Raw genomic sequence first — 26,322 nt, 5'->3', positions numbered from 1 at the left:
TAGGACTGGCCCTAAAACCGTGATCTAGGAGCACTTGTCTCACTCCTTACTTCCGCTTCCTTCAAGTAAGCAGTCGGGGTCTCCCCCCTTTTTCTCACCCGGACGACGGCGGCGGCGGCGGCTGGCTGGCGATGTTTGGCCTGAAAAGAAACGCAGTAATCGGACTCAACCTCTACTGTGGGGGGGCCGGGTTGGCGGCCGGCGGCGGCGGCGCCTCGTCGCCGGGAGGGCGGCTTTTGGCTGCGGGGAAGGAGGCCACGGCCCGGCGAGAGGGAGGGGGAGGGGAGGCCGGCGCGGTGATTGGCGGAAGCGCCGGCGGGAGCCCCCAGACCACCCTCGCGCCGGACTCCCTGAGGGTCGCGCGGCCCTCCCCCATTGGCGCCGAGGGCCCCGACGTCACCGCGCCCCCCTCCAGGCTGCGTTTCTTCGCGCCCACCCGCTGCGCGTCGCCGCCTGAGGGGATGGAAGCCCCGGCCGCCGACGCCATCATGTCGCCCGAGGAGGAGCTGGACGGGTACGAGCCGGAGCCTCTCGGGAAGCGGCCGGCTGTCCTGCCCTTGCTGGAGTTTGTCCGGGAGGCCAGCAGTGGCCCCTGCACGGACGGCTCGCTCCCCTCGACGCCGCCCCCAGCAGAGGAGGAGGAGGACGAGTTGTACCGGCAATCGCTGGAGATTATCTCTCGTTACCTTCGGGAACAGGCTACCGGCGCCAAGGACACGAAGCCAATGGGCGGGTCTGGGGCCGCCAGCCGGAAGGCGTTAGAGACCCTGCGGCGGGTCGGGGACGGAGTGCAGCGCAATCACGAGACGGCCTTCCAAGGTAAGGGGCTTGGTCACGAAGGCCGCGCTCCCCTTTTCCATCGGGCCCTGGACTCACCCGCCTTGGGCGGGTGGAAACCGAAACGAGTCAGTGTAGAAACGATTCTCATCTATTTCCGAAACCAGAATATTTGTGGCCATGAGTCACTGTTTCCGCCCATCTTGATTCCTTTGGAAATGGCAGCTCTGTTCAAAGCCCGGAAAGGGTGGGATGTCAATTTTCGAGTGGGGTCGGCCTGAGTTCTGTAGAGCCCAAATAGCCATTTCGCCCTCCGTGGGTGGGCAGGCGAATGGTGCCTGGTTTAGACAAAGGAGGCCGTGAGAACCTGCATGCTTTCTTCCTCCCAGGCATGCTTCGGAAACTGGATATCAAAAATGAAGACGATGTCAAATCTTTGTCTCGAGTGATGGCCCACGTTTTCAGTGACGGAGTGACAAACTGGGGCAGGATTGTGACTCTTATTTCTTTTGGTGCCTTTGTGGCCAAACACTTGAAGAGTATAAACCAAGAAAGCTGCATCGAACCATTAGCAGAAAGCATCACAGATGTCCTCGTAAGGACAAAACGAGACTGGCTAGTCAAACAAAGAGGCTGGGTAAGTTTGTTTTAAGGTTGAAGTGGGGCCTTGGAGTGGAAATGGAATGGAGAATTTTATAGAGAAAGTGGAGATATCTAAGGGTTTTTGTGATGCGCAACTCAGTTTTCAAGATCTAACTTATGGACGTCTGGTTGCTTCATGTTAATTTAAGTAGTAGGTCCATGAAGATAGTGGTATTGGTGTCTTCAATAGTTGCATCAAAAATCCTGGTTCTCTAGGTTATTTTACTGGTGGTTAAGTCTTCGCTTTTGGTATTTTGTTGTAGTTTAGCTTGGTACTCTTCACACCAGTAGGTTGAAATTATGAATACTAAGTATCACCTGGGGGTAATAAACTACGTTCCTGGGTGCCACGCCCCCTTAACTGAATAGTGTGTTTTTTGCCACCCCCAGAATAAATAATAATTGGTACATTGCTGCATTTTGGGGGGAACCATAGATATTTTAATTCATCTTTTCTCTGTAAATAATGTTTTTAAGCCACTGGAAACCCATACTTGAAAGTGTGCTTTTCTTTTTTGTTTTCTAGGATGGGTTTGTGGAGTTCTTCCATGTAGAGGACCTAGAAGGTGGCATCAGAAATGTGCTGCTGGCTTTTGCAGGTGTTGCTGGAGTAGGCGCTGGTTTGGCATATCTAATAAGATAGCCTTTAAGTGCAATAATTGACTCTTAACCAACTCCAGCCACCCAAAACCAAGACATCTGCTGTGAAATCAAATGTATTTATGAAGTTGGACTTCAGGATGTCCAGGCTGTAACCTCCAAGCAACATAGAAAAGCAAGTGGCAGGAGGACTATGGCTAACAGGAATAAATAATGGGAAAAGTAGTGCCCCTTGAAGAGTCATTGTCTGAAAGAAGCAAAGTTCAATTTCAGAAAGAGGCAAACTTTGGGAGGCCTTGGAGGAGGACTTTTAGATTTAGACAAGATGGTAGCAGGGAAGACTTAATTTCCTTCTCTAGAACAGGAGAGAGGCCAGTAGCCAGGCTAGTCGTAAGAGTTCATTAAATGCGCCCACTGAGTTCAACTTCCTCTAGTGTTAAAAGAGAAGCACTAACAATGTCAGTGAACTGTGTAAAATGGATTTAAGCTACAAGGAATAGAGCTATGAGTGGAAGCCTCAGTACTGTACAACAGAGTGTAAAGGGAAGCTTTTTTCCTCTCTCTACTTCGCTTTCCCAGGCATACTAACTGCAGAATAGAAAATTCAAGTGCTCAGGACTTGGTTCTGCCAAAGTAGAACAGGCTTCAATTGAGTGATTCTTAGTTTATTAGCCTCGTAATGGCCAAGAGTACTTGACTTAGGGCTCAATTTTTAAGACAAAAACAACTTGTAAATGTATTTGTCAGTAAAAATTGTATATATTTTTACAGAAAGTCTATTTCTTTGAAATGTAAAGGGAGGGAGCATCTTGAATTTACATTATTTTTTTCATACGTCTTTGAAATTCATGACTTGTCTAGTTAGGAGCCTATTTCTTACAGCTTTTCTATTCTAAACTTTGTCCTGGCCAGTTCTAGATTATATACAGAACCAGTTGATGTAATTGTATGCAACCTGGTTGTAGTGGAACAATTCCGATTCATAACTATGCAGGCTTTAATTTTCCTATCTGATTTTGGTAAGTATTTCTTAGGTAGTTTTCTTGTTTTGTTTTGTTTTAACCTGGGACTGAGAAATTGAGGGGTGGAAATTAATCCTTTCGCTTCCTTACATGTAGGTGTTTGATAATTGATTCAACGTGGAGTTTTAAGGGGTTTTGGGGGAGGTGGGGACGTGCAGGCTGATGGCTTACAAATAATGGGCTCTGATTGGGCAACTACTCATTTGAGTTCCTTTCGTTTGACCTAATTTAACTGGTGAAATTTAAACTGAGTTCATGAGCTCATCTTCAAAGCTTTTGCTAAAAGATTTTCAGCTGTTCCAAATGGGACTTATTAGTATGTATATAAAAAGATCACATCGGGTGCATGAGAGACATTTGATCCCTTGTTTGCTTAATAAATTGTACGATGGTGGCCTGGAAAAGCAGGCCATAGTGTAACCATGGTGCTATCATTAGGCTTGCTTGTTAAACACAGGTCTAAGCCTAATATGTCAAACAAGTATGATTGTTTCATTTCTATTAATGATTCCCAAATTTTGTTTTGAATTTTTGCATTGGCATCTCTTTGGATTTCAGACTCGATGTTCTGTTAAACTTAGTTTATTTCCTATCCTTCCTTGAAATACTTGGTGCTTGTTCTGCTCCCTCTACAGATATATCAGTTCTTATGTGTTTACCCTGCCATCCCTGAACTCTTAACTAGCCCTTTTAGTTTTTGGCACTAGGAACCCCAACTAGGAACCTTAAATAACCCTCCCCAGGAGTCCACAGACCTTCGTCTTTAAGTGGTAGTTCAATGGATGCAGTGACAGTAAGGGTCATGAGGTGGGAGGAGTCCCCTTAGGAGTTTTCAGAGGAGGGAACAACATCTTATGTGACTTTCTCTAGCTTCAGTTGTATTTGAATGTGCTCACTTAAAGATAGAAAAAGAGGTGGGCTCTGTTAAACCTCAAAGTTATATAAAAGCTACTTTAAACTGAAGAAAGCTTATATAGTGGAACTAGGGTCATTTAAAAGTTTCAGCCTCAATGTGATCTTTAGTCTGTGGACTCCAGATAAAAATAGACATGAATAAAATGACTAAGAATGTAATAGAGAAGAATTGCCCTGCCTGCCCATCTCGGAGCCATAAGGTCATCTAGCTAGAGCTGTCTACCCATGTATTTATCGTTCTTGACTCATTAACCACTTATTTATATCATGTCTGTATCTCTAAGGACCTAAAAGCACTTTATGTAGTTTTTAGTTAATCTTAAGATCTGGTTAAGATGACTAAAAAGCCTGTCTCCCCATATCCAGTGGTGGAAATAAGCGCACAGATGTAGATTGGTGGAGTTTTGGGAGCCTCACTTCCCAGTTTACTAGGTGTGACTGCTGCAGTGTGGATGAGGAAGTCAGTTGACGTTTTGGGTCATGGGCGATGAGGGCTTAGGGAGCCCGAGTGCTTTGAGGAAGGATGGGTGGTTTTATAGGGGGAAGAGGCGCATGTTCTAAGTGCTGACTGGCTGCATAGTCCAGGCAAGTCCTCCGAAATGGACAGGGAGGGGCTGCTTGGAAAGATGGCTCTCTCAGCAGTTTCTGTCTGATGCTTCTCTCAGGGAAAAACATACAGTACTCGATGTGGTCTGTACATTCTGTCGGGAGTGAATACCTAGGTTCTAGTTCAACAGCTAATGCTGTTGACAGCTGTGCTAGGAAGGGTTAGGACCAACTACAGATTAATGTGGGCTGTACAATGTAGTGTGTTTCCCTAACTTCCTGTTTTTCCTCAGAAGAGAATAATAAATCTTTTTTTTCAAATACAAGGTGTGATATGGGTGTTTTCTAATCAATGCCTGTCTTCCTTCCCCCTCTTAGGCAGGCATTTTGGGGAAGTCAGCTGAGCAAATAAGTATAGGTGAATTACCAAGCAAAAGCCCCATAAAGCTGATTTGCCTCACAGCAAAGGACAGTTCCCTTCAGAATAACCCCTTCTTTCATTCAAATTAGAGATGTTAAGTTTTTAATTAAATATGTTACTGCTGTACTTTAAGTAGTTCCTACTTTTTAAAGCAAAGTTCAAAATCCCTTTGCTGATTTTTCCTACGGTCACCAAGTGTTGATAGAATTTTGATGTAAGAGGGTTCAGTACAGCAGTTATTACTCTGTCTCCCCATCTGACTCATCCTTTTGAGATGAAGGAGCTGGAAGAATTAACATCCACGGAGTTTTGATACTAATGTTTCAGTACTTGTACACTTTCCCCAAAAGGAGGTGAGAATAAGCAAGTCCATTTCAGGAACCCTATCCTGTCTTTATTTTCAGCTGCTTTGGACGGAGTGGAATCACCATGGCAATGTGCAAATATGAGTTTTGCATGTTGGTTTTAAGCCCTGAGCACCACATGCTAATTGTGCACACAGTATTCAGTGCTTTCCCTCATTCAGGTTTTGTCTGTGCATTTAAAAGTGCATTTCTGCTTAGAAGCGCCTCTTTTTCTGAAGCCTAACTACCAGAAGACAGCATCCTGTTATCATTACAAAGGAAGCTGTTTTGTACAAGTGCACTCAGAAGCAGAGGGGTGGAGGGACGGTAGCACAGGACACAAGGGCCCAAATCTTGGCTCGAGTCCACTTCGCAGTACTGTTGATGCCATTGACATGTTGTGATGTAAAGCCATTTCTGTGGCAATGTTCCTTAGTTTTAACACCTTAAAAATGGGTCAAATGGTAACCAGGTAACATGAGTCACTGAGGGAGTCAAAATAATCAACACTTCCCTTCAATTGACTCAACCAGACTTTTTCTTTCAGTTCCTGTTTTGCAACTTTAGAGCCTTTCTTCGTACTGTTCCCTTTCAGAAAACTTTAAAGCAGTTGTGACGGCTGGAGGATTTTACAAAAATTAAAGTGAAATAACTTGTACAACTGGTGTGTAGCATGGCTCTGGCCAGGTGCCCAGAGCACAGGCGGGTAATTCCTGGAGTTCAAGATGATCTGCTGAGTGTCTCTTAATTTATCCTAGTCCTTTTTGGCTCCACTTGTTCCATTTTTACAGAACTTTATCTGGAAGCCTCCTACACTGTTCAAAGACTTCTCAGTTTCAAGATTTGAAAACTTAACTCTGTCCCTCTGCTTTAGTTTCCAAGTTGTTACAATGTTATCTTAGTTATGTGAAGCATGTGGAAAGATGGGGGTTGGGAATCTGCCTAAAGGCAGATAGAACCAACCTCTGAGAATGAAGTGGTCTTTACTAGTATTCTTGTGAGGTAAAAAAAAAAAAAAAAAAAAGAATACCTGTGGCAGGCTTTTGTTTCCACACTATCCGGGGTTTCTCTTTTGCAGTACCATTCTTGATCTGCATAGAATAATAGTTCCTGAATGTTGGGAAATGTGTTAGGGCCAAGAACACTACTCTGGATTTTACCCCTTCCAAGTATCCATTTCCATAGCTTGTTTCTGTACTTTCACTTTGCCTTCTCTCCTCATCCCCTGTTCAGGGGTTACCTTAGTTTATTAGAATGTTTCAACACCACAATGAACTGGAGCTCTAGGCAGCCAGATGTCTCTTCATTTATCCATTTCGTGGCAGTGCACTGCTTACTATGTACCACACACTGTTGGATGCTGGAATTATAAGGAAAATAATTCTTCCCCTTAAACTCGGTCAAAAAAAGATTAGGGAACAGTCGAAAGAAACATGACGTCTAAATGCAGGGTGATCTTTGGATCCTGGATGGAAAAAGCTATAAAGAACATGGGGACAATTAGGGAAATTTTAATATGGGCAATATGTTAGTACCATATCAATGTTAAATTTCCTGAGTGTTTTAATTATATTGTGATTAGGTAAGATAATGTCCTTGTTCTTAGGAGATACATGCTGAAGAGTTTATGCATAATGAATCCATAAAATGAGAAAGCAGTTGTGGCAAAACGTTAAAGCTCACAATCTAGTAGAAGTGATAGCATGGACAAAAATAATTAGAATACAGTGCACAAAGTGCTATAATGAAAGTATTATAAGGGATGGGACAAAGCAGAGTGACAACTTCTGGAAAAAGAAGGTGGTCAAGAAGGCTTCAGAAGATTTTTGATTTTTTGTTGTTGAGTTGTGAGAGTTCTTTATATATTATGGATATTAAGCCTTTGTCAGATATATGACTTGCAAATATTTTTTCCCAGTTAGTGCGTTGTTTTTTTGTTTCAATCCTGTTTTCATTTGCCTTGAAGAAGCTCTTTAGCCTGATGAAGTCCCATTTGTTTATTCTTTCTATTGTTTCCCTTCTCTGAGAAGACATGGTGTCCGAAAAGATCCTTTTAATACTGATGTCGAAGAGTGTACTGCCTACGTTTTCTTCCAGAAGCCTTATGGTTTCAAGTCTCACCTTTAGGTCTTTGATCCATTTTGAGTTTATTTTGGTGAATGGTCAATTTTCATTCTTTTGCATGTGGCTTTCCAGTTTTCCCAGCACCATTTGTTGAAAAGACTTTCTTTTCTCCATTGTATGCCCTCAGCTCCTTTGTCAAAAATGAGCTGTCCATAGATGTGTGGTTTTATTTCTGGGCTTTCAGTTCTGTTCCATTGATCTGTGCACCTTTTTGTCCCAGTACCATGCTGTTTTGATTACTGTAGCTTTGTAGTATGTTTTGAAGTTAGGGATTGTGATGCCTGCCGTTTTGTTCTTTTTTCTCAGGATTGCTTTAGAAATTCGGGGTCTTGCTGCCCCATATGAATTTTAGGATTCTTTGTTCTAATTCTGTAAAGAATGTCATTGGGATTCTGATTGGGATGGCGTTGAATCTGTAGATTGCTTTAGGTAGAACGGACATTTTAACTATGTTTATTCTTCCAATCCATGTACATGGAATGTCCTTCCATCTCCTTATGTCATCATCCAATTCTCTCAGAAAGGCCTTGTAATTTTCATTATATAGGTCCTTCACTTCCTTAGTTAAATTTACTCCAAGGTATTTTATTCTTTTTCTTGCGATTGTGAATGAGGAACCAAGTTTTTAATACAGACCTGGCAGTGCTATGCTCCCTGCAGAACAGAATTTTCTGCAGATTTTATTCTGAATTTGCCCCCAAAAGTTATTTGACTGGACCCCAAGATACTGAATGGTGGCTCCACTCTCCCTAATCCTGTTCCCGTGGGAGACTCAGTTACAGCTATTCCCATCGTAGTTCAAAAAACCAGTTTGCTCTGACTGCCCAGACTTCCCCATGGGCTGCATTCTTGCCCATGAGCTCATTGTTTGGGCTTCTCTGCCTGTATAAATCCACAGCCAGTGCCAGAGGTCTCAGCCCGGGCCCCCTAACTAGCTGGGGCTACATTCCATTCAGAATTTCACCACCCCCACTTGGTTTTCTTCCTGCCCTCATGTGGTCACGTGTATGTTTATTCAAGTTAGCCTGGGACAAGGTGTGCTGGGAAATAGCCAAGGAAAAGAATGTTTAACTGTTAAGTTTCATCCTGGATTAAAATGAGCTTTCGACTTTATTTTAAGAAACACCTTTAATTCTATGCCCCCAAAAAAGGTTAACTTTCTTTTCTAGTAGGAGGAGCTGGTTTTGAAAATCTGGGTACACATTTTATTGTCTCCCCCCTACTGTGCTGATATGACTCTCAGGTGTTCAGATTTGGGGGGAAGGTAGGGATTTTTTGCATTTTATTCGTGAACCTCTATGCCCAGATCTTTCAGGCGTTCCATTTTCAGCTCACACCTCCATTCCTGAGGTTCCCTGGAGCAGCTCCCACCCAGCTCCTGTCCTTGGTGGGAAAGTGGGGAGCTGGGCTGCTGCAAGGAGCAGCTGTCAGGTTTCACAGCTTTGTTTCTGAAATTTCCTGGGAGGATGGCTTGTGTATTTTCTTAGACCCTGAAAGCCCAGATCTCAGGCAAGGTGGGGCCCGCCTTGGCTGAAGGGCTACGAGAAGGGTGTTTCTCTTTGTAAAGTTTTGGATTAATACTATATGTTAAGCAGTATACTCCTTTCCTCTAACCCTCTCCTCCTCCTCATTTGTAAAAACAAAACTGCAGACAGGCTGTGGGAGGCGACATTTTTTCATTTCTCAGAAGTTCCTCCTGAGGCAAAGCAGAGAAACAGAAAGAGGGAAACAGCTTCGTGTCAAAATGTAATGAAGTTTTGTCAGTGTGTGTGCACGCATGTGTGTTTTGAAATGAGGTGGCTTGTTTTCAGCTTTAAGGAACAACAGCTCTACAGAGGAGCTTAGTAATGATAGGGAGGAGCAGTGGTTACCTGCTTCCTTGCCTCTTTCCCCCACAAAGTTTGGTAGTTGGGGTCAGGTCTCAACAGGATAGAGGTCTCTGTATCTTTCTTTCTCCATTGTGAACCAAGAAGGATATGAAAGAAAATCATCAAATACGGAATAGGGATTTAGTAAGCGATCCCTGATCTAGGTTATTTAAAAAAGAAATGCAGCTGCATTGCTTTTAAGTACAGAGTATATTAACATAACACACCACTGTGAGTGATAAAGTTTGTCCTAGGAAAAAAACTGTCAATTAGTAATATATAAGCCTGTGTTTGCATGACAGTGAACCTTAAACAAAGACCATGTATATTTAATTATTTCCTTGGACCCAAATACTGGATTCATTTGAAAAGATTTTTAACTCCTTGAAACTGGGTTGAAAAATAAAATTTAGACAGGATTTTCCTAAAATGCTGAAAAGTCATGAGCAACATTTGAAAGCAACAACAAAAACAAAACCATCCAAGATCTGGATCACTGTGGTCCCAATTACTGAGTATTTTATAGAAGGTGCCCTGTAGAAGTGAAGTTGAGTAAAAGAACAAAGGAATTAGGTAGAATTTTAAAAGTGAAAAGACTACGTCTCAAACCTTAATTTTCTCCCCTGTAATCTGGGTTTAACAGTACTGCCTTCCCTGTCTTCTTCTTGTGAAGATTTAAACACAGGATATATACAAGTACTTGACCTTAAAGCACTATACAAACGTAAGGAATTTCCCTTAAAAGTGTACTCTCTTAGCCATTTCCAAGTCGATGAATTCCCTGGGAGAAGCCACTGAGAACCAGGCATCAGTGGATAGGACGTTGAATTAAAAAGTTCTCCAGCTGTATTTGGAGGCTCACAGGGGACACAAACCGGACTTTCAGAGCAAGAGTCCAGGCAGATGGAAAAAACCCCAGGGTCTGCAAACCACCCGCCTGCCAAACCTGCCCTAGTGCCTGGTTTTGTGTGGCCCGCGCGCTAAGAACGGTTTTTGCGTTTCTAAACGTTTGAAAAACATAATATCATGTGAGACGTTAAATTTATATGAAATTAAAATTTCAATGTCATAAAGTTTGCCTGGAACACAGCCACGCCCATGTGTTTACATATTGTCTATGGCTGTTTTCGCGCTGCAACAGCAGGGCCCAGGAGTTGCAACAGACATTCTAAGGCCTGCAAAGCTGAAAATATTTACTCTGGTTCTTTAGGGAAAAAGCTTGCCCACTCTTCTGCTAGCGCTAAAAAGGAGTCTTATTATGTGATGAAAGAGGCAGGCAACCAAGAATCAATAGAAGTGCCGCGAGCGAGGAAGACATGAAAGAAAGGGTTCTCCTGTTCCAGGAGCAGATTTACTCTGCCCCTCCCATCGAGGGCAGGGCCTTTGCCACCTTGCCTTTTTGGGCCTAAGGATCCCAGGGACCCAGTCTGCTCCTTTTTATGAGGAGCCCAACCCTCTTTCCCCCAGTTTCTTTTCCTCTTCAAAGTTCTGTAGAGCTGTCTCTTAGATTCAGGCAAGGCTCAGAAGAGTACGGCCCCCACACATCCTAACCCCAGCCTGGGACCTTCCTGACGTGGAACTCATGCCTCCTCCAACTACTGAGGTGCTTTCCCAGGCCACTCAAACACAGCTCTCTGGTGCCCACCAATAAATGCTCTGACCTGTCTGGTTCCTGGCCATCTCTGCACCTTCCCTTCAGCTGAAGTGGCTGATTGGTTCCCTAGGATCTGACTGCCATGGCTCATGCGTCCCTTGTGTTGGCCTAGTTTTGCACATGCTCCCCTCAAGACTTTTCCACCTTTAGACCTCAGCCCTGAAACTCCCCGCTGTAAAGTTTTCCCCAGTCTCCTGGGTCAAGGAGCCCAAACTCAGATTCAGGATTTGTGCTGTCTAGTTTGAGGTTAACCCAAACTGTTTATCTCTCTTGTTGACAGACTTAAACTTAGGTACTTTCCTGAGACTACTTCCTGTAGAAGGTGCCTCCCACCCTTCAAAGCTGACACCTCTTCATCACCTGTCTGTGACAAATAAGCCCCCTCTTTGATTTCCACACCAGGCTGACTCCCAGCACCAGAGGTGGTGGATTTGAGGGATGTTGGTAGGAGAGAGAGGGAACGTAGGAATCCCCAGCCCCACCACACACACCCCCAGACTATAATCGCTAGTCTAGCATGATTCTTCATGGTTCAAGGAGAGGAAAGGTCTCCCTGATTCAGCTGACTCTGGTGGAGAAGGGTGTTAAATTAAAATGAAGTCTCTATTTGTAAAACTGGGGAGAAGGGGAAAGCTCTGGTTGGAGAGAACCTTGAGGGGAGCTTCTCCTTGCATTTTGTTCTTACTCTAATCCCTCTGCCCTCGTCCTGCCCTTGAGGTCTATCCAGATCCTCCGACCATAGCACTCCAGTAAAGGGCTCCTGAGAGAGGGTGTCTTAAGGCCGAGACGCTCATGCTGCGAGCCAGCGACTGGGTTCTCGTGCCCCGCTTCAGTCCTAGTTACCAGTGAGGCTGACTCATATCTGTATGAGTAGAGTATGGGTCTCCACAGACCCACCCCTGCAGCTGTGAACACCTGCTTGCAGGGAGGCCCTGGGGTTGGGGAAGTCTAGGAGGTAAATTTAGACTGAAGGCTGCAGCTTAATTGGGTGGGTAATTACCCTGGGGAAGCTGGGAGGGGGGAGGAATTCTGACCCAGCTGAACCGGGACCTCACAGGTTCACCCCTAAGTACACTGATAGAGAACCACAGTCCCTTCCCCCAGCACTCAAAATGAGGAGCCCTCAGCCTTTCACTGGCCTTCTGCATGCTTGATCTCTCTTGTGCATATCGAGATTGTTCCTATCGTCACCCCACCCCCACCTCAGTTCTCAGGGGTCCAGTTCCTCTGAGTCCTTCCCTAAACTCCCCTCAGTGCGCCAAACCTAGGGGCCCCTCCACCACATCTCCTTGGCCTTGGGTTGCAGCTTCCTCTCTCCCAAGACCTTCTAGATTGTTTCAGAGGTCAACAAAGAGGTGTCTGGCCACACTACCCCCCTCTAAGGGGCCAGGAAAAGGGACGGCTTGGGGTCAGGTTCCCCTTCCTGAAAATTTCCACATTGACCTCATACTGACTTCAGTGACCAGAGGAAAGACTCCTTAGGGGTAGCAGTGGCCCTAGCTTTAAAATGAGAGGGGAAAGGGGACAAATCCCCAGATGAAAGCCCACCTCCTTAGAAGTCAGAGGCTGGAGGCCATGAGGGAACTCGGGGGCTATCAGAAAGAGAAAGGCGGTGATGAAGCCTGAAGCCGGGGGGGGGGGGGGGGGGGGGGGGGGGGGGGGGGGGGGGAGCTCTAAGAGGGGCTGTGGCTGCTTTCAACACCTGTGATTGGTTCTCAGGCTCAGGCCAAACGCCAGACCTGCCCAGCAACAGCCCTGTGAGGCTCTGTAAGAGAGAGGAGGAACTTGTTCGGGGAAGTCAGCTGAGTTGGGGCCACCGCCCAGCCAGCGAAGCTTCCAGGAATCGCTGGGGGAGGGCCTCCCTTGGTTTTAGGACTCCGCCTTCAGTTCTCAGTATCTACAGGGCTCACTCAGGTCCCACTTCCCTGGTTCCCCACATCTTTGATCCCCTAACAGGTTCACCAGAGAGAGGAACACACCTGACACCTCCCTCTAGGCCGGGCAGAGACAGGCTTTCCTTGAACCCCCTTTCCCTGCTCCTCGCCCTGGGCTAAAGTCAGTTTCATTTTCCTTTCCTCCATTCCCTTTGCCTCCTTCCTCAACCGCCCTCCTCCCAAGGTGTTGTCCAAAGTCTTCCTTCTCAGCCACTTCCAACCCAGGGAAAGCCTGAGCAAGAGGATGACATGAGGGAGCTGCTAGAGAGAGAAGTCCTGCCTTCTCAGGCAAGGCTGGCGTCTTTCACAGGGTCCGGGTGTGCTCAGGAAATAGTCACTCAGTTCAACTGTTTCTGCCGGCCTTTATTAATGGTCTTCCTCAGCGATACTTGTGGAGGGGCAGGGATCGGGGGAGGAAAGCTTCCAACGGGGAGAGGAGTCTGGTTCTGTTGAAGTGCCCCCCTTCCTAGGCTGAGGGACCCCTAGGAAGTATGGCTTCCAGAAGTGGAGACCTGGATTCAGACCTCAGAATTGTAGGGGTCAGGGAGAGGATGTGTATTATGGAAAAGACTGCTGGCTCTCACACCACCTCTAGCAAGCTATTTACCTTGAGATGAAACGGGTGGGGGAGGGAGGAGACTAGGGTGAGGCATCTCTGAAGAATGTGTCTTTGGCAGGACATCCTGTACTGCCATGGCTCCTCCTGCATCTACGCCCTCCCAAGTCCCGGAGAGCCAGGCAAGGCTCCGCCTCCTCCAGCCATTACTGCTGAGGGAAGGGGGGGCCGGAAATCACTTCCTTTCCCCTCACCCAGTGAAAAGCAATAAACCAAGAGCTTAATAAGGAAATGGATAATAACAGAAAGGATGGGGGAGGCAGGAAGGCAGGGGGAAAGAAGGGAACAGGAAAAAAAACCCTTGAAAAGCCAGCTGCCATTCAGCTCGGCTACAAATTAAAAGAAGTGCTGCTAGATTCCAAGAGTCTTTACAGAAAGACTCAGCCTACCAAGAAACCCACCAGAGACTACGCAGTTTTTTCCTCACCTCTGGACCCAAGCTCTCAACTCCATACCTAAGCTGGGAGAAGTGGTGACCTCTAGTGGTCAGTGCCCAACCTGCAGGGCCAGGATCCTGTCGCTCTGACCAAGGCAGTGACTGGGGCTCACTCATTCCCTTTTCTGGACCCAAACTCTCCCCGCCTGGGCTCTAAGTGCTGGGCCCCTTCCCACCCTTCATTCTGACCTCACACTGCTTGCTTAGGTGGCCCGTATGGCTGGGTTCCCATGAGGACAATAAAGAGCCTGTTTCTCATTTGTCATAATCATCTTTAATAAAAAATAAATTAGTTCTGGGGTGGGAACCATTTTAGGAGGTGGGGAGCGGAAGCAGGGGCAAGGGTGTCTTATTCTAACCTTTCTCTCTTCCTTCCCCTGCCCAGCTGGTCCCTGCTCTGGGGAGGCAGTCTCTCTTCCTGGGGTGACCCCCATCCCTAGCTAATTGAGAGAGGTAGGGACAGAGAGACTAGGTAAGGGGAGAAGGGGTCAGAGGACAAAAGGGTGGTTTCGAAGATATGAGGCCTGAACATGAGAAATGAGGTTTAGGGCACAATGTTGGAACTGATGGAGAAGCCAGTTGCTAAGCAGTTCAGATTACTAAGGAGCTGTAAACTTGCTTTCCTCTCAGCCTTGAAAAGTCTCAGGGACACAGGCATTGTCCCCTCCCCATTCCTTCTCAGTCTAACCTCTTTTTGAGAAGTGATACACACCTATGAGTGCACACACATCCATGCAGGCCCAGAGACACATTTGGGCGCACATGTGCACACACACCATCACACCACCACACAGACCCAACCACTGATCTTGACAGTCACTGTAAGTCATCTTGCCACCTTTAACCACCCTGGGGGACATCTCTGGTGAGACTAGGACAGGCTGAAGAGCCAGAGGGTACAGAGTGAGCTGATTGATGAGTGACTGATGGGAGCATGAGAAAACCATGAGGAGAGGGTCTTCCGGACCCATTTCAGGCGGGCTCCGGGGGAGACCGCTCCAGGACATGGGCACAAGAGCGGCAACAGGTGGCTGTGTAGTAGGGATAGACGCAGAGCCGGGCCTGTACCACCAGAGGGCAATGTGGAGAGCTGTCCTTGCATTGATCATCTGGGGACAGAGGAGGCCAGTGGGCACAAGACGGTCACCAAGATCCATCCCTCTGGAGGTGTGCTGCCCACTCTCACTGGTCTTTTCTCATCTCCACCCACACTTCAGCTAACTCCACTCTATTTGGGGTTGGGGAGAAGGAGCTCTTTACCAGGGCGCTGGCTGCAGGGTTGGCTGTTACAGGGTCGTTTCCTGGAGGGCCGCAGGTGAGCAGGGCATCGGATGCTGAGGGTCTGGTTGGCAGTCAGGCACTGGACCTCCCTTGTCTGAATGCCCCCCTGGCAGGAACGAGAACACTGGGGAGACCCCGGCTATCATATCAGACCTCTGCTGTGCACCAGGCTCCTCCTGAACCCCAGGCCTCCTCCATCTCTGAAAGGAGTGTGTGTGGGTGGGGTACGTTCCTGGAGCATTATGAAATCCCACATGGAGAGGGACCACCTGTCCTCCAAGTCTACAGGAAGTGGGACAATGTTAAACCGCAGCTGGCCTTATCCTGGGGCACAGAAGGAGGTAGAGGGAGAGGAGCCTCCCCTTCCCTGACATCCACGCTGAGCAGGGCAAGGGAGCCAGGCACTCACCGGACTCCAGGTTGTAGAAAACCATCGGTCCTGGCAGTCCTGCCCCTGACAGGGCTGCAGGGCGGGGGGCCTGGGCAGGTGGGCACAGTTGCTAGGAGATGTCACATTGAACTCAGTCCCCAGTTTGGACACACAGATGATGTCTCTACGCTGTGTGCCAGAGCCACATTCTGAGGAGCACTGATGTAGGGAAGGGCAGGGTATGTAAGGGGGAGAACAGGGATCTCCCAATGCCCACATGGAACCCCACTGACAGGCACCCCCTCCCCGGCTCGTAGCTGACCTCAGTCCAGGGCCCCGTGTACCAGCACCATGTCATCTCACAGGGCCTCAAGCTGCAGGCACGCATGTCAGGGGGGCGGCTCCCTGGTGCACAGCTTTGCTCACTGGTTCCTGTTCCTGTTTCCTCCTGGCCCACTCCATGGGCCTCCCCACTCCCGAGGCAGACCACAGAACGTCGCTGGATTCCTGTCCCACACTCAGCTGAACACTGTTAGGAAGCAGAGCAGGCTGTGTGATGGGAGGCAGCTGATGATGAACAGGGGAAGAGCAGGGGGCTGAGGACAGGCGCATCATGGTTCCTGACCCCAGGAGTGAGGGAATGCCCCCAGGGGTACCAGCCAGATAAGGGGAAACTTTGCCTGGGCTCCAGGACCCTAATGTAAGTTTTTCTCACTTATCTCTGAGTTCCCAGCATCAGCAGTGTCTTCCACACAGTAGGTGCTTTCTCAATAAATGTTTACTCAGCTGTGCTGGGAAGGCTCTGAGAGGGTGTCCTGGGTGTGGAGCACCAGGGATGTGGGACTTAGCGAAGGGGGTGTGGGGCCTACCTTGGAGCTCCAGTCACTGTGGAACCAGGCCGTGGTACAGGGCCCCATGTCACAGGCCTCTCTGTTGGGGGGCCGCGGGGGGCCTGAAGCACACTCCCGCTCACTCACTTCATCACCGTTGTTTCCAACACAGCGAACTTGCCGGCTCCTCTGGCCACGCCCGCACCGCACAGAGCACTGAGGGGATGAGGGGGATCCAAGGAGTGGGTTTCCCAGGTTTCCTTGCCAGCCTCCATGGCTTTTGAACCAGATCTGCCTTTGATCCCTAGCTCAGGAGTTACATGGCTTTGTGGCTCGAGGAGCAGGCTGAGCCTGGTGCTCTGGGCCCCCCACGCCTGTTCAGTCTCTTATCTGACTGATAGATTGGGGGTCCATGTGAGATCTTGTTATAAAGTTTCTGCTGATTAAAAAGAAGTTGGAAAAAAGCTGACTGGTACCTACTCCTCTAGGATCCTTCCCCCTCCAAGAGACTCCTTGCCTAGTCCCACTCACCTGGCTCCAGGGGGAACGAACCTCCCAGTGGCCACAGAGGCGCAGCTGACAGGGCTGGGTAATGTTGGGCCGGGGGAGATGTCCACAGCGCTCTGGAGGCACTGAGGAGCCACCCCCACCAAACTCTTGCCGGCAGCGCAGCTGGCGGTGCTGGGTGCCAGGGCCACAGGAGCGGCTGCAGGACGTCCACTCGCCAGCCTCCCAGCTGTGGGCATGGGCAGGGCGGGAGGAGACAGAGACACAGATGGCAAAAAAAGAGATGTGTGGGGCTGCCATGTTCAGGGAGAGGGACGACTGACTCGGGGTGGGGACCCCTCAGAGGAGAGGGGGCATATTTAGTGTTTGGAGCCTGGGTTTCCTCGTGGAGCTCAGGCTGCCAGGGTTTTCTTGCTGTCTATGGAATGTCGGCCTTTCTAATGGAATTCTGTCTCTCTGCAGCTAGGACATCTTGTGCTGAGTGCACAGTCCAGGTGAGATCCTACGGGCAGCCCAGGGCAACTGAGGATCCTGACACTCCCTGTGGGTCATACTCACTATGGGGGGCATGGGGGACCATGGCAGGGTTCTAGGGAGGCTGGGGGCCTGGCGCCCAAGGCACAGCTGCGTTCATCCAGTTCCTCTCCTGACTCACGAGAAATGCAGAGGAAGACAGGGCGCCAAACACCTGAAGGTAGGGAGAGGGAAGCCAGGGGAGGCGGGATGGTGAGTGTGGTCCAAGGCATTGGAGTCTGACTGGCACAGAGTCGAGGTGTGCACCCATGATCCCGGATATGAGATCAGGAGCGCCAAGCTGGGGATTTGGGCTAAAGGTGCCAGGCATACAGACTGGTGCATGAAGTCTCACCTTTTCCACAGGATGCGGAGCACTCAGAGTGCCCCACTCGTTTCCAGTATCCAGTTGGAGACCCCAGGGGAGTCCTGGGGTGGGGTGGGGCAGGCATCTGGGGGATCCGCACCTGACGCTGGAGGGTGCCTGGGGTGCGGGCAGGGCGGGGTGCTGAAGCTGGTGGGGGCTCTACCCTTAACATCTCTGTGCAGGGAAAGTGGAGTAAGCAAATCAGATGCAGCCCCACGGCCTCGGAGCTCCCCGGTTCAGCCTCTCCCCTCCTTCTAGGTCTAGGGATTGAGGTCTCACCAGGCTGCAGTTGGGGGATACGGGGCTCTGGGGTGGGGTTCTCAGGGTTTGGAGGAGGTGAAGAGATGACATACTGATAAAAAACACCTGGGTTTTCCTCCTGAAAGATCATCTGGGGAGAAAAAGAGATGATAGTGAATGTTTGGGGATGTGAGGGGGGCATACCACCAGCCTTCTCCCCCATCTTGAGACCCCCAGCTTTGCCCTCAGAGGGAAAGGCCTGCCTCCCCAGCAGCCCAGCTTCCCCAGGCTCCAAGCTCACATAGACATCCACAGGCTGGGTTGTGGGGCCCTCGGCTGACAGACTCTCCCCGGTGCCCTCCTCTCGAGGAGGACGGTTGTACCGGAAGATAGTCCCACCGGCCGTGTAGGACCCAGGGGGATCCACAGCCCAGTTTCCGTTGATGATGGACCGGCCCCCAGGGCCTCGAAGTGCTGCAGGTGAGAGAGCAGGACACGAGGTTAGTCAGACTGTCCTCCTCTCCCGCCACTTCCCGAAACACACGGAGCCCCACACACGCCACCTTCTCTCAGCTTCCTCGCCGCCTCCCCAAGGCGGGGAGCCCCTGACACTCCCTGCTTGGCTTCTGTACTGCGCTGAATGCGGATGTGGAGGGCAGAACCAAGCGACCAGGAATGGAAGGGAGACCCAAGACGCAGGGGATCCAGGGGGCTCACCCAGGTAGTTGGAGCTGGGCCGGAGCTGGGCAATCTGGAGGCGGGAAGCTCCAGCAGGAATCAACAAGATCTTCTGATAGCCCAGAGGGCCCCCCCGGTTAGTGAGGTTCCCCGAGACGAGGCGACAGGTAGAATCATCACCCCCACAGACTCCACAGCCATCTCGACGCCTGCCAGAGCCGAGGATCCCATCGCAGCCGGGGCTCTGGGGGAAGGTGGGGTGGGGGGAGCTGCTCGAGGCCAGGCACCACCTCACACCCCAGCCTGGTCCTCTTGGGACCCTGTACTACAAGTGAGAATGTGTTTCTTTGTCAGCCCCCCATCCCCAGCTGGCCTCAGGGACACTTGGATGTGCCTGAGGGGATCCCTTCAGTTCACCTCCTGGCTCTGCTCAGTTCAGCCTCGCAGGTGAGAACTTTCCTCTTTGCAAACTTAGTCTGGTGTTTTCTTGTGATGATGAAAGAGGAGACTCTGTGTGCGTGTGTGCAAGTGTGCGCACACCATCCTCCCTCACCAGGCAGCGTCCAGCCACACAGATGTCTAGGGCTCCGGGCTGACACAGGGTCCCATCCTGGACCTTTTCGGTGTGACGGACATAGAAGCGGAAGCCACGGGGGCGGCAGTTCAGTTCACAGCGTTGGGAGCCCTGGACTAAGAGGCAGGGTGGAAGTGTAGTTAGCTAGGGTCCCTGCTAGGAGGTTAACTGGGAAAGACCCCAGGGTCCTGACGGCAGCTTGGCTTATATTAGCTAAGGGGCATCCTGAGGTTGCCCAGGTCACTGTGATAAAGGGAACATGACAATTCCATACTCTAAAAGGTTGGTTTGAGGGTCACACAAAAGTTGAGTAGGGTCAACTGAGGTCACTGAGACCAGCAAAGGGGTTGTGAACTCTGAGAAAGGAGAGAGACTTGAAACCATGTGTGAGTTCAGAGCTCGTGAGTGGCTGTCCTGGTATCAAGTTGACACAGGCCTAAAATCAGGTGGATGGGAACTTGGGAGCGAGTGATGTAACATCACTCAGACCCATGGCACACCCCACCCTGCTGTCACCACTGGACAGGATCTCTCTGACTGTGCCCCTCGGTCACGTCCACACCACCTCCTGGGATGGACTTCCTCCCAGAAGAAGCCAGCCAAAGGGCACCTACGGACACCTCCCTCTCCCAGCCTGACCCTCTCCTTACCACCCACCACCATCTGACAGCTGAGGCCCTGTCTGAAACTCCCTCCCCCTTGCCAGGCCTGTGCTCGCTCTTCACCTCAACCCTGGGAAATAAGAAACAAAATATGACACAGAGACTACAAATTCTTCCCTACAGAGGAGAAACGGAGGGGCTGGGTGTCTCCCTCTCCCCATCATCCCCCAATCTTAAGCCCCCTTGTCCAGGGAGTGGGCTAGAAACCTCACCTTCTGTGAAGGGCTCCCATTGGTAGAGCTGGCCCATGAACTCCTGCGAGTCAAAGGCTGCACACTGCAGGGCCCGGGGGTCTGGCTGCTCAGGGGGGCAGGGCTGAGGTGGGGGGATACAGAGGAGTCAAAGCTGGGGAGGAAAACGGGGGTGTAGGTCAGGGCTGGATTTGGGGGGGTAGGAGGGAAGGTCAGATCTATGGACGAGCTCCAAGGCCCCTACCCTGAGGAGGTCAGATGCCAAGGCCCTTCTCCCTCAAGTCCAGATCTGACAAGCTGAGGACCCAGACTCAAGGTCAGGGAAGGAGAATTGGAAGCTGGGGTGGGGGGCGGGGGCGCGGGAGAGATGGTCCAAGGAAGAACTCACCACTTGGATGCAGGCTCTCAGCTGCTCACTCTCCCCAGAACATCTTGGAACAAGGCTACTGGGAGCAAAGAGGCTCCAGAGGGAGCTGGAATGGGGGCCAGCACTCAGCAGAGGCAACCAGCCAGCTGGGTGGTGCGGGGCAGGCTCTGTGAGGGACCTGTGAAGATGCCCCCCAGGTCTCCAGTGCTCCCGGCTCTGTTGGCCTCGGCCCCAAGGGACAGAAAGGAAAGGATTAGGGTATCTCTCTGTCACCCGGGGGCTGGCCCAACCCTGGGAACTCGGCATTCCCGGCTGAGGGGACACATGGAAGGAGCTACTTTCTCCTGGGGAAAAGATGGATGAGGGAGGCTCTGTGCCGGAGGCCTGGGCTCTGGGGTGGGGCCATGTGGGGTCAGGCCTGGTTCTAGATGGCACCTCTGTCTGAGCCATTTCGGGGCTTTGGGGTTCTGCTGGCAGGGATGGGGTGTGGGCAGACAGTTCTGTAGGAGGGAGCTGAGTTTGAGGGGTGTGGTTGGCAGAGGATGGCTCTGCTCTTGGAGTCAGGGATGGAAGATCTGAGGCCTGGGAGAGCTCAGATCTGGGTGACCTCCGGGGGTGCCTGCGGTTCCGATGGAGCGGCAAAGCAAAGGGCACTCTGCCATAACCAAACATTCCTGGCTTGATGGGGTCTCGAACCCGGGACCTGAGAAGGTGTTGCAGACATGGAGTCACAGCTCTGGCGTTTCGGCTCCTGCCTCCCCAGCCCACTTCCTCGCACAGAAGGTAGGCCTCCCTAAGTCATCATGTACCCTTTCCTCCCCTTTCCTTCATCCAAAGCCCCACCCCTTGCCCAAGGCCCACCCCTTCCGTCAAAGCCCCATTCCTCACCTCCTGGCTCCTTGAATCTCCTGGGCCTCCTCTCTCCCTAACTGAGAAACAGGACCTCCAAGTGGGCCACTTGTTCCCCGAGGCTGTGGCCTGTACAGGGGGAGGGTTGCTCTGGAAGTCTGGGGTCTGGGACCCTGACCCCCAGGGAGCAGGGCTTCTGGATGTCTTGGGGGCCGGGGTGGGAGGGGCAGGCCCTGGTGGAGTTGATCTGTAGGGAGCTGACATGTCCGGATCCTGCGCTGCACCCCCACCCCACAGGGCTGAGAGCAAGAGGCCCACTGGTCCCAAGGACCCCAGACGCCCTCAGGGCCTTGGCTCTCCTCAGGGGCTGTCTGAAGAGAGTGTCCAGATAACACCTATGTAGACAAAAAGGTCAGAGAAAATTAGAAGGACTTTCGAGTATCTAGTCCAAGGCTGGGGGCATGGAGCGGTTGTTACTGGCCTAAGGTTCAGTAGCAGAGGTGAAACTTGATGTTATCTGACAGGGAGTTAGGGAGTTGAGGGGCAGGGAGCGCTGGGAGGGCCAAGTGTGTGAGAGAGAGGCCGGGGCTCATCAGAGGCTGCGGCAAATGGAGAAGGGGGATGGGAGATGGAGGGAGATGGAAGGATCACAGCCTCTCGTCCCTGGCTCACCTCCTGATCCAGGCAGAGTTGAGGGAGGGACAGAAGCAGCATCAGATACAACCCGGGCCTGCAAACCAAAGGCAGGAGTGGGGATGTCAGATGGGAACCAGAGGAGGTATTATGACACCACCCCTCACCCCCAGCAGGCTCCCCACATCCTGATGACAACTTCTCAGAAAGCAGAAGTTACTCATCACTTCCCCCACCCCCTCCCAGTGACCTTTCCCTCACTTCCAGGGACAGAGCTATCCTTCCCCCTCCCCCACAGCCCCACCTCTTACCTGCCTGCCCAATTCTCCATCACTCCTCCCTTGATGGCCCTGGGGCAAAGGAGGAGGGGACCGGAAGCCAACACGCCACTACTCAGGCATCTGGGCATGGAGGGGGTGATCTCTGCAGGGACAGAAGCCTAGTGGTCACCTCTCCAGTCTCCAGAAAGCTGGAGGTTGGGAGGGATGACTCCTCAGAAGGACATCTCAGAGTGAGGATGGAGTGGTGAGGATGAGGGGATGGAAGACTGGTCCACCCCTCTAAAGTCCTAAGGGTGAGGGGGAGAAGGAAGGCTGCCCTTGTCCGTCTGCTGAGGCTGGAGGGTGGGGGACCTCAGCCTCCCAACTCAGGCTCCAGTCCCCTCCCTTCAGTTTAGGAACTTCTCAGCTCCTGCCTGGTCCCAACTAGGAACTGTCTGTAGGCCAGCTCAAGCTTTCATCTGACTCCTCCTCTTGCCCTCCCAGAGGTCCCGGAAAGTTGAAGGGGGAGGCTGGGGTGACGACATGCCAGACACGCCCCCTGAGGAGTTAACAAGGAGCCCCTTGGGCTTTCCGTTCTCTACCTGTTCCCAGTTTTTTCTTCTCTTCTTAGCTAAGCTCCTTCTGGAACATTCAGGCACATCTCTGCCTGCCCCAAACCCTTTTAGCCAAGGGATAAACTAAGTGAGCTGATGGTTTAATCTCTAGAGAAGCAGGTGATTTTCCCACTGCGACTTAACTTCTCTCTAGGGGCCAGCATCCAGCACTGGTTCAATGAGGGCTTATCTCAGGCATGACTTTGATGGGTTGGGGCAACCTGGGAAGCAGAGATGCAGCTAGAGCTGCCCATCGTGGGTCCCCAGGAAGTCCATCCTGAAGTCTAGCTTTGATCATCGGGGAAGTGGAGCTTGGAACCTTAGCCTGGTCTCAAAGCCTGACTCTCCCCACTGCTCTCCCTTGCCCTCCAGCCCCTTCCTGCTCACTATAAGCCCTTCCCACTCCCACCCTTCATCCCACTCTTAGTTCTGCTTTCCAGGAAAAAAAAAAAAATGTTTCTGTTGGATCTGAAAGGCACCCGGGAGAGGAATCCAAGGAGCTAATGCGGAGGTGGGCCAGCTCAGGGGCAGGAGAAATGACAGAGGGAAGGGCAGGAATGTGCTTGGGGGCAGCAACCCTCAGCCCCACTCCCCTACCGAGACCCTGGGACTTGGGAATTTGAGGGAGCGATCACAGTGGTTGAGCCTGAGCCTGCAGGGTCACCTCAGCTGCTTGGGGTTGGGAAGGGGGCTGATGACGGCTGCTCCTTCCCCTCGCTGGGCTGTCCACTGAGGTCAGCAACCCTGCCCTGTTGCGGGGTGGGGCTCCAGAGAAGGGTCAACCTTCCACCCAAACCTTCAGCTCTCTGCCTGACTCTGTTATTTGGGGTTGAAGGGAAACAGAGACAGGGGTGACGGTTACTGTCTGACCCGTCTCTGCGGCCAGGTCCTCCCTCCACTCCCTCTCCGCCTCTGCTTCTCTCTGCTACCTCAGGTCTGTATCTTGCTGTCTCTCCTATGGGTCTACGCAGTACACATAATCCCAGCCTGAGCTGGGTTTGGCTTTGGCAATTCCCTGGAGAAGTGAGGGTTGGCGGGTGGGGGTGACGTGAGCTCCTGGGGCCGGGGCCAGGCCTGGCTCCCTCTCTGGAAAAGTCCCACCCGCCCCCCTGCACAGCTAGGCAGGGGGCCGACACCCCCTCCACTGCGGAAACAGACACACGTTTGTGCTTTCACCCCTTTTCATGTCCCTCATCTGGTGTGTCTCACTGCCCGGGGTGAGGAAAGGAGAGAGGAGAGATCAGAAGTGGTTACTCTGGTGCCAGGCTGGACACTGGTCTAGACAGACCTGGGCTCCTCCTGGCCAGACCTCCACTCTGGCCAGTGCAGATCAAGGAGGAGACCTGGGCAGGGCTCACCCCTTCTCCGCCCCCCCCCCCACCCCCCGACCTCCTTCTGGGAAATGGGTCGCTGCCGCAAGGGAGGGAGCTGGACAGCATGTTTCAGGGCTGGCGTGGAGTCCCTGCCTGTGTCAGAACGCCTTGTTCCTCGTTGTGCGCTCCACTCCTGGGTCCTGGAGGACCATCCCGACAGGTGCCCTTCCTTTCTAGTCATCAGTCTGAGCTAGATCAAGGGCACCCACCTGCATCCCTCCCAGCGTCCCCGTCCCCAACTCCAGGACTGAAGGGGGTGCCGGCGGCACACATGCTCAAGGAACACCCTCCTAGAGGAGAGCAGGAGGCGCGTGCAGGGAGGTCCTGGGTAGTATGTTTTCCAACTTTTACGATGTGATTTAGTAGGAATTTTGGCTGATTCTCCGCCCGGGTGATGGGGCCAGAGTTCCACGGAATCAGAGCCCCCTCCCCAGGAATGCGACCCCAGGGACTGGAAGATCTTCCGAGGCTGTACGAGCTGGGACCGGGGTCGTGGCTGGGGCCCGACAGCGGAGCGCAGGGAGCGGGGGCGGCGCGGGCGCGCGGGGCGGGTGGTCTGACGGGGCCGAGGAGAGAGGGCGGCCGGGGCCGGGGGTCCCAGGGAGGGTCTGTACCTGCTCTGCGCAGCCCCGGCGGCCCGTTTACCCTCCTGCGCCCGGGCGCTCTCTCGAGGCAGCCTCGCTCCGCGGCGGCCACTACAGCCCCTGAGCCGGGCTCCGGACACTGCCGCCTCGGCCCGGCTCCGCCCGGCGCCCCGCCCCCGCCACGCCCGCCACGCGCGCTGCCCGCGCCCCTCGGCGGCCCCCGGGGGCGGCCCACCCCAACTCCTGCTGCCGGGGCCACCCACCCCGGGGCTGCGGGCCTGGCCGTCCCTGCGTGCCGGGCGCCCGCCGACGGCTCGAGGGGCGAAGCCGAGGCGGTGCCAGCCCGGTCCGGAGGCAGCCGTCGCTCCCGGGCACTGTCCCTGGGCCGGCGCGCGGCCCGACCGGTGCTGGGGACTCCGGGACCCCAGCCCGCGGACCGGCTCGGAGGGGGCGGGGCGGCGCCGGGACCGAGCGGCGGGGGCGCGCCCCGGCCGGGATGGTCCCGCCCGACCCCGGATCCGCGGCGCTCGAGGCCCTCTCCTCCGCGCAGCCTCTGGTGCAAGCCAGACATCCCTGCCTCTCCTAAGCTGGACTGTGAGCCGCGTGGTTCTGACTGCGCCGGGACCAATGTGAGCCTCGGTTTCTTCATCCATAAAATTGTACACATGGAGCGTAGCGAAAGGAATGCGCTGACTTAGGAGTCGGACGATCTGGATTTGCATCTCAGTTCAAGTACTTGCCAGCTCTGTGCCCTTGGATGAATACTTTGACCTTTCTGTGCTGCAGTTTCCTCATCTGTAAAATGGGGCTAATCTGATGTACATGTTGGCTTTGGAGATATGTCTCTCTATTCATTTCTATCTGAAAAAATGCACCTCAAACTCGGAATTAGTGGCGACGCCTGGGGAGAAGGGAGGGGTTGGGGGAGGGCAAAAACAGGCTTTTGCCTTTTACTCTGTATGCTTACGTGTTGTTTGAATTTTTAATCAAAAGAGTTATCTGTGCTATCAGTTATGTTAAAAAATAATATCTATAAAATGGCTGACAGAGTAGATAATAAATGGTCACTACTATTTTTAAGGTTTTATTTGCCATTTACTCATGAACCACAGTCGTGTATTGTTGGATCTACTCGATATTTTATTTCTTTTGTGTGTGTGAGGAAGATTGGCCCTGAGCTAACATCCGTGCCCAGATTCCTTTCCTCTGTATATTGGAGGCCTGCCACCCCATGGCTTGATGAGCAGTGGGTAGCTCCGCACCTGGGACAGGCGGTCCCAGGCGGCTGAAGCGGAGCCGGCAAACCTGATCACTACGCCCAGGCCCAGCCCCTCTATTCAGTATTTTAAAGCTTTTGGGGTTTTTTTTTTTTCAGTAATTTGTTAATATTTTAACACCAGGGTGTTTTATGTTTTCTCTTGAAAACCAAAAACACAGAAGTAGAAACTCTGGTAGCAGTGTTCTGCATGCCCCCAGAACAGCAGGTCTCAGATGCTGCCACCTAACATTTCTTGAGCACCTTTTGCACTT

General features: G+C 51.8%; 2 protein-coding genes across 6 annotated transcripts; one reads left to right on the top strand and one right to left on the bottom strand.

The window, feature by feature from the left end:
- MCL1 (MCL1 apoptosis regulator, BCL2 family member) lies at positions 1–4,828 on the top strand. 2 transcript variants are annotated; one of them, XM_014865376.3, is made up of 3 exons: positions 6–819; positions 1,167–1,414; positions 1,946–4,828. In XM_014865376.3, exons 1-3 carry the CDS (start codon positions 132–134, stop codon positions 2,060–2,062), a joined length of 1,053 nt encoding a protein of 350 aa, XP_014720862.1. In that variant the 5' UTR covers positions 6–131; the 3' UTR covers positions 2,063–4,828. The 2 variants fall into 2 exon arrangements, with proteins under 2 accessions (XP_070353237.1, XP_014720862.1); XM_070497136.1 differs by lacking the exon at positions 1,167–1,414 and having other exon boundaries at positions 1–819; positions 1,946–4,734.
- A 9,322-nt stretch (positions 4,829–14,150) lies between these two features.
- Positions 14,151–25,602, bottom strand: ADAMTSL4 (ADAMTS like 4). 4 transcript variants are annotated; one of them, XM_070497221.1, is made up of 18 exons: positions 24,823–25,601; positions 22,273–22,384; positions 22,001–22,058; positions 21,368–21,723; positions 20,501–21,182; positions 20,134–20,236; positions 19,239–19,375; positions 18,725–18,929; positions 18,309–18,481; positions 18,047–18,158; positions 17,756–17,941; positions 17,446–17,575; positions 16,912–17,116; positions 16,420–16,596; positions 15,873–16,079; positions 15,590–15,769; positions 15,160–15,380; positions 14,151–15,008 (listed from the first exon to the last, which is right to left on the bottom strand). In XM_070497221.1, the coding sequence occupies exons 1-17, from the start codon at positions 25,457–25,459 to the stop codon at positions 15,186–15,188; spliced, it is 3,855 nt and encodes a 1,284-aa protein (XP_070353322.1). In that variant the 5' UTR covers positions 25,460–25,601; the 3' UTR covers positions 14,151–15,008; positions 15,160–15,185. The 4 variants fall into 4 exon arrangements, with proteins under 4 accessions (XP_070353322.1, XP_044614137.2, XP_070353321.1 ...); XM_044758202.2 differs by having other exon boundaries at positions 15,160–15,304; positions 24,823–25,600; XM_070497220.1 differs by having other exon boundaries at positions 15,160–15,304; positions 16,933–17,116; positions 24,823–25,600.
- Between the last annotated feature and the right edge of the window lie 720 nt (positions 25,603–26,322).

This window comes from Equus asinus, chromosome 25 (genome assembly GCF_041296235.1).
Source record: "Equus asinus isolate D_3611 breed Donkey chromosome 25, EquAss-T2T_v2, whole genome shotgun sequence".
In the NCBI taxonomy this organism is placed as follows: domain Eukaryota; kingdom Metazoa; phylum Chordata; class Mammalia; order Perissodactyla; family Equidae; genus Equus; species Equus asinus.
Note: the sequence above shows the minus strand (reverse complement) of the source record. Positions and strands in the feature narration are given on the sequence as shown.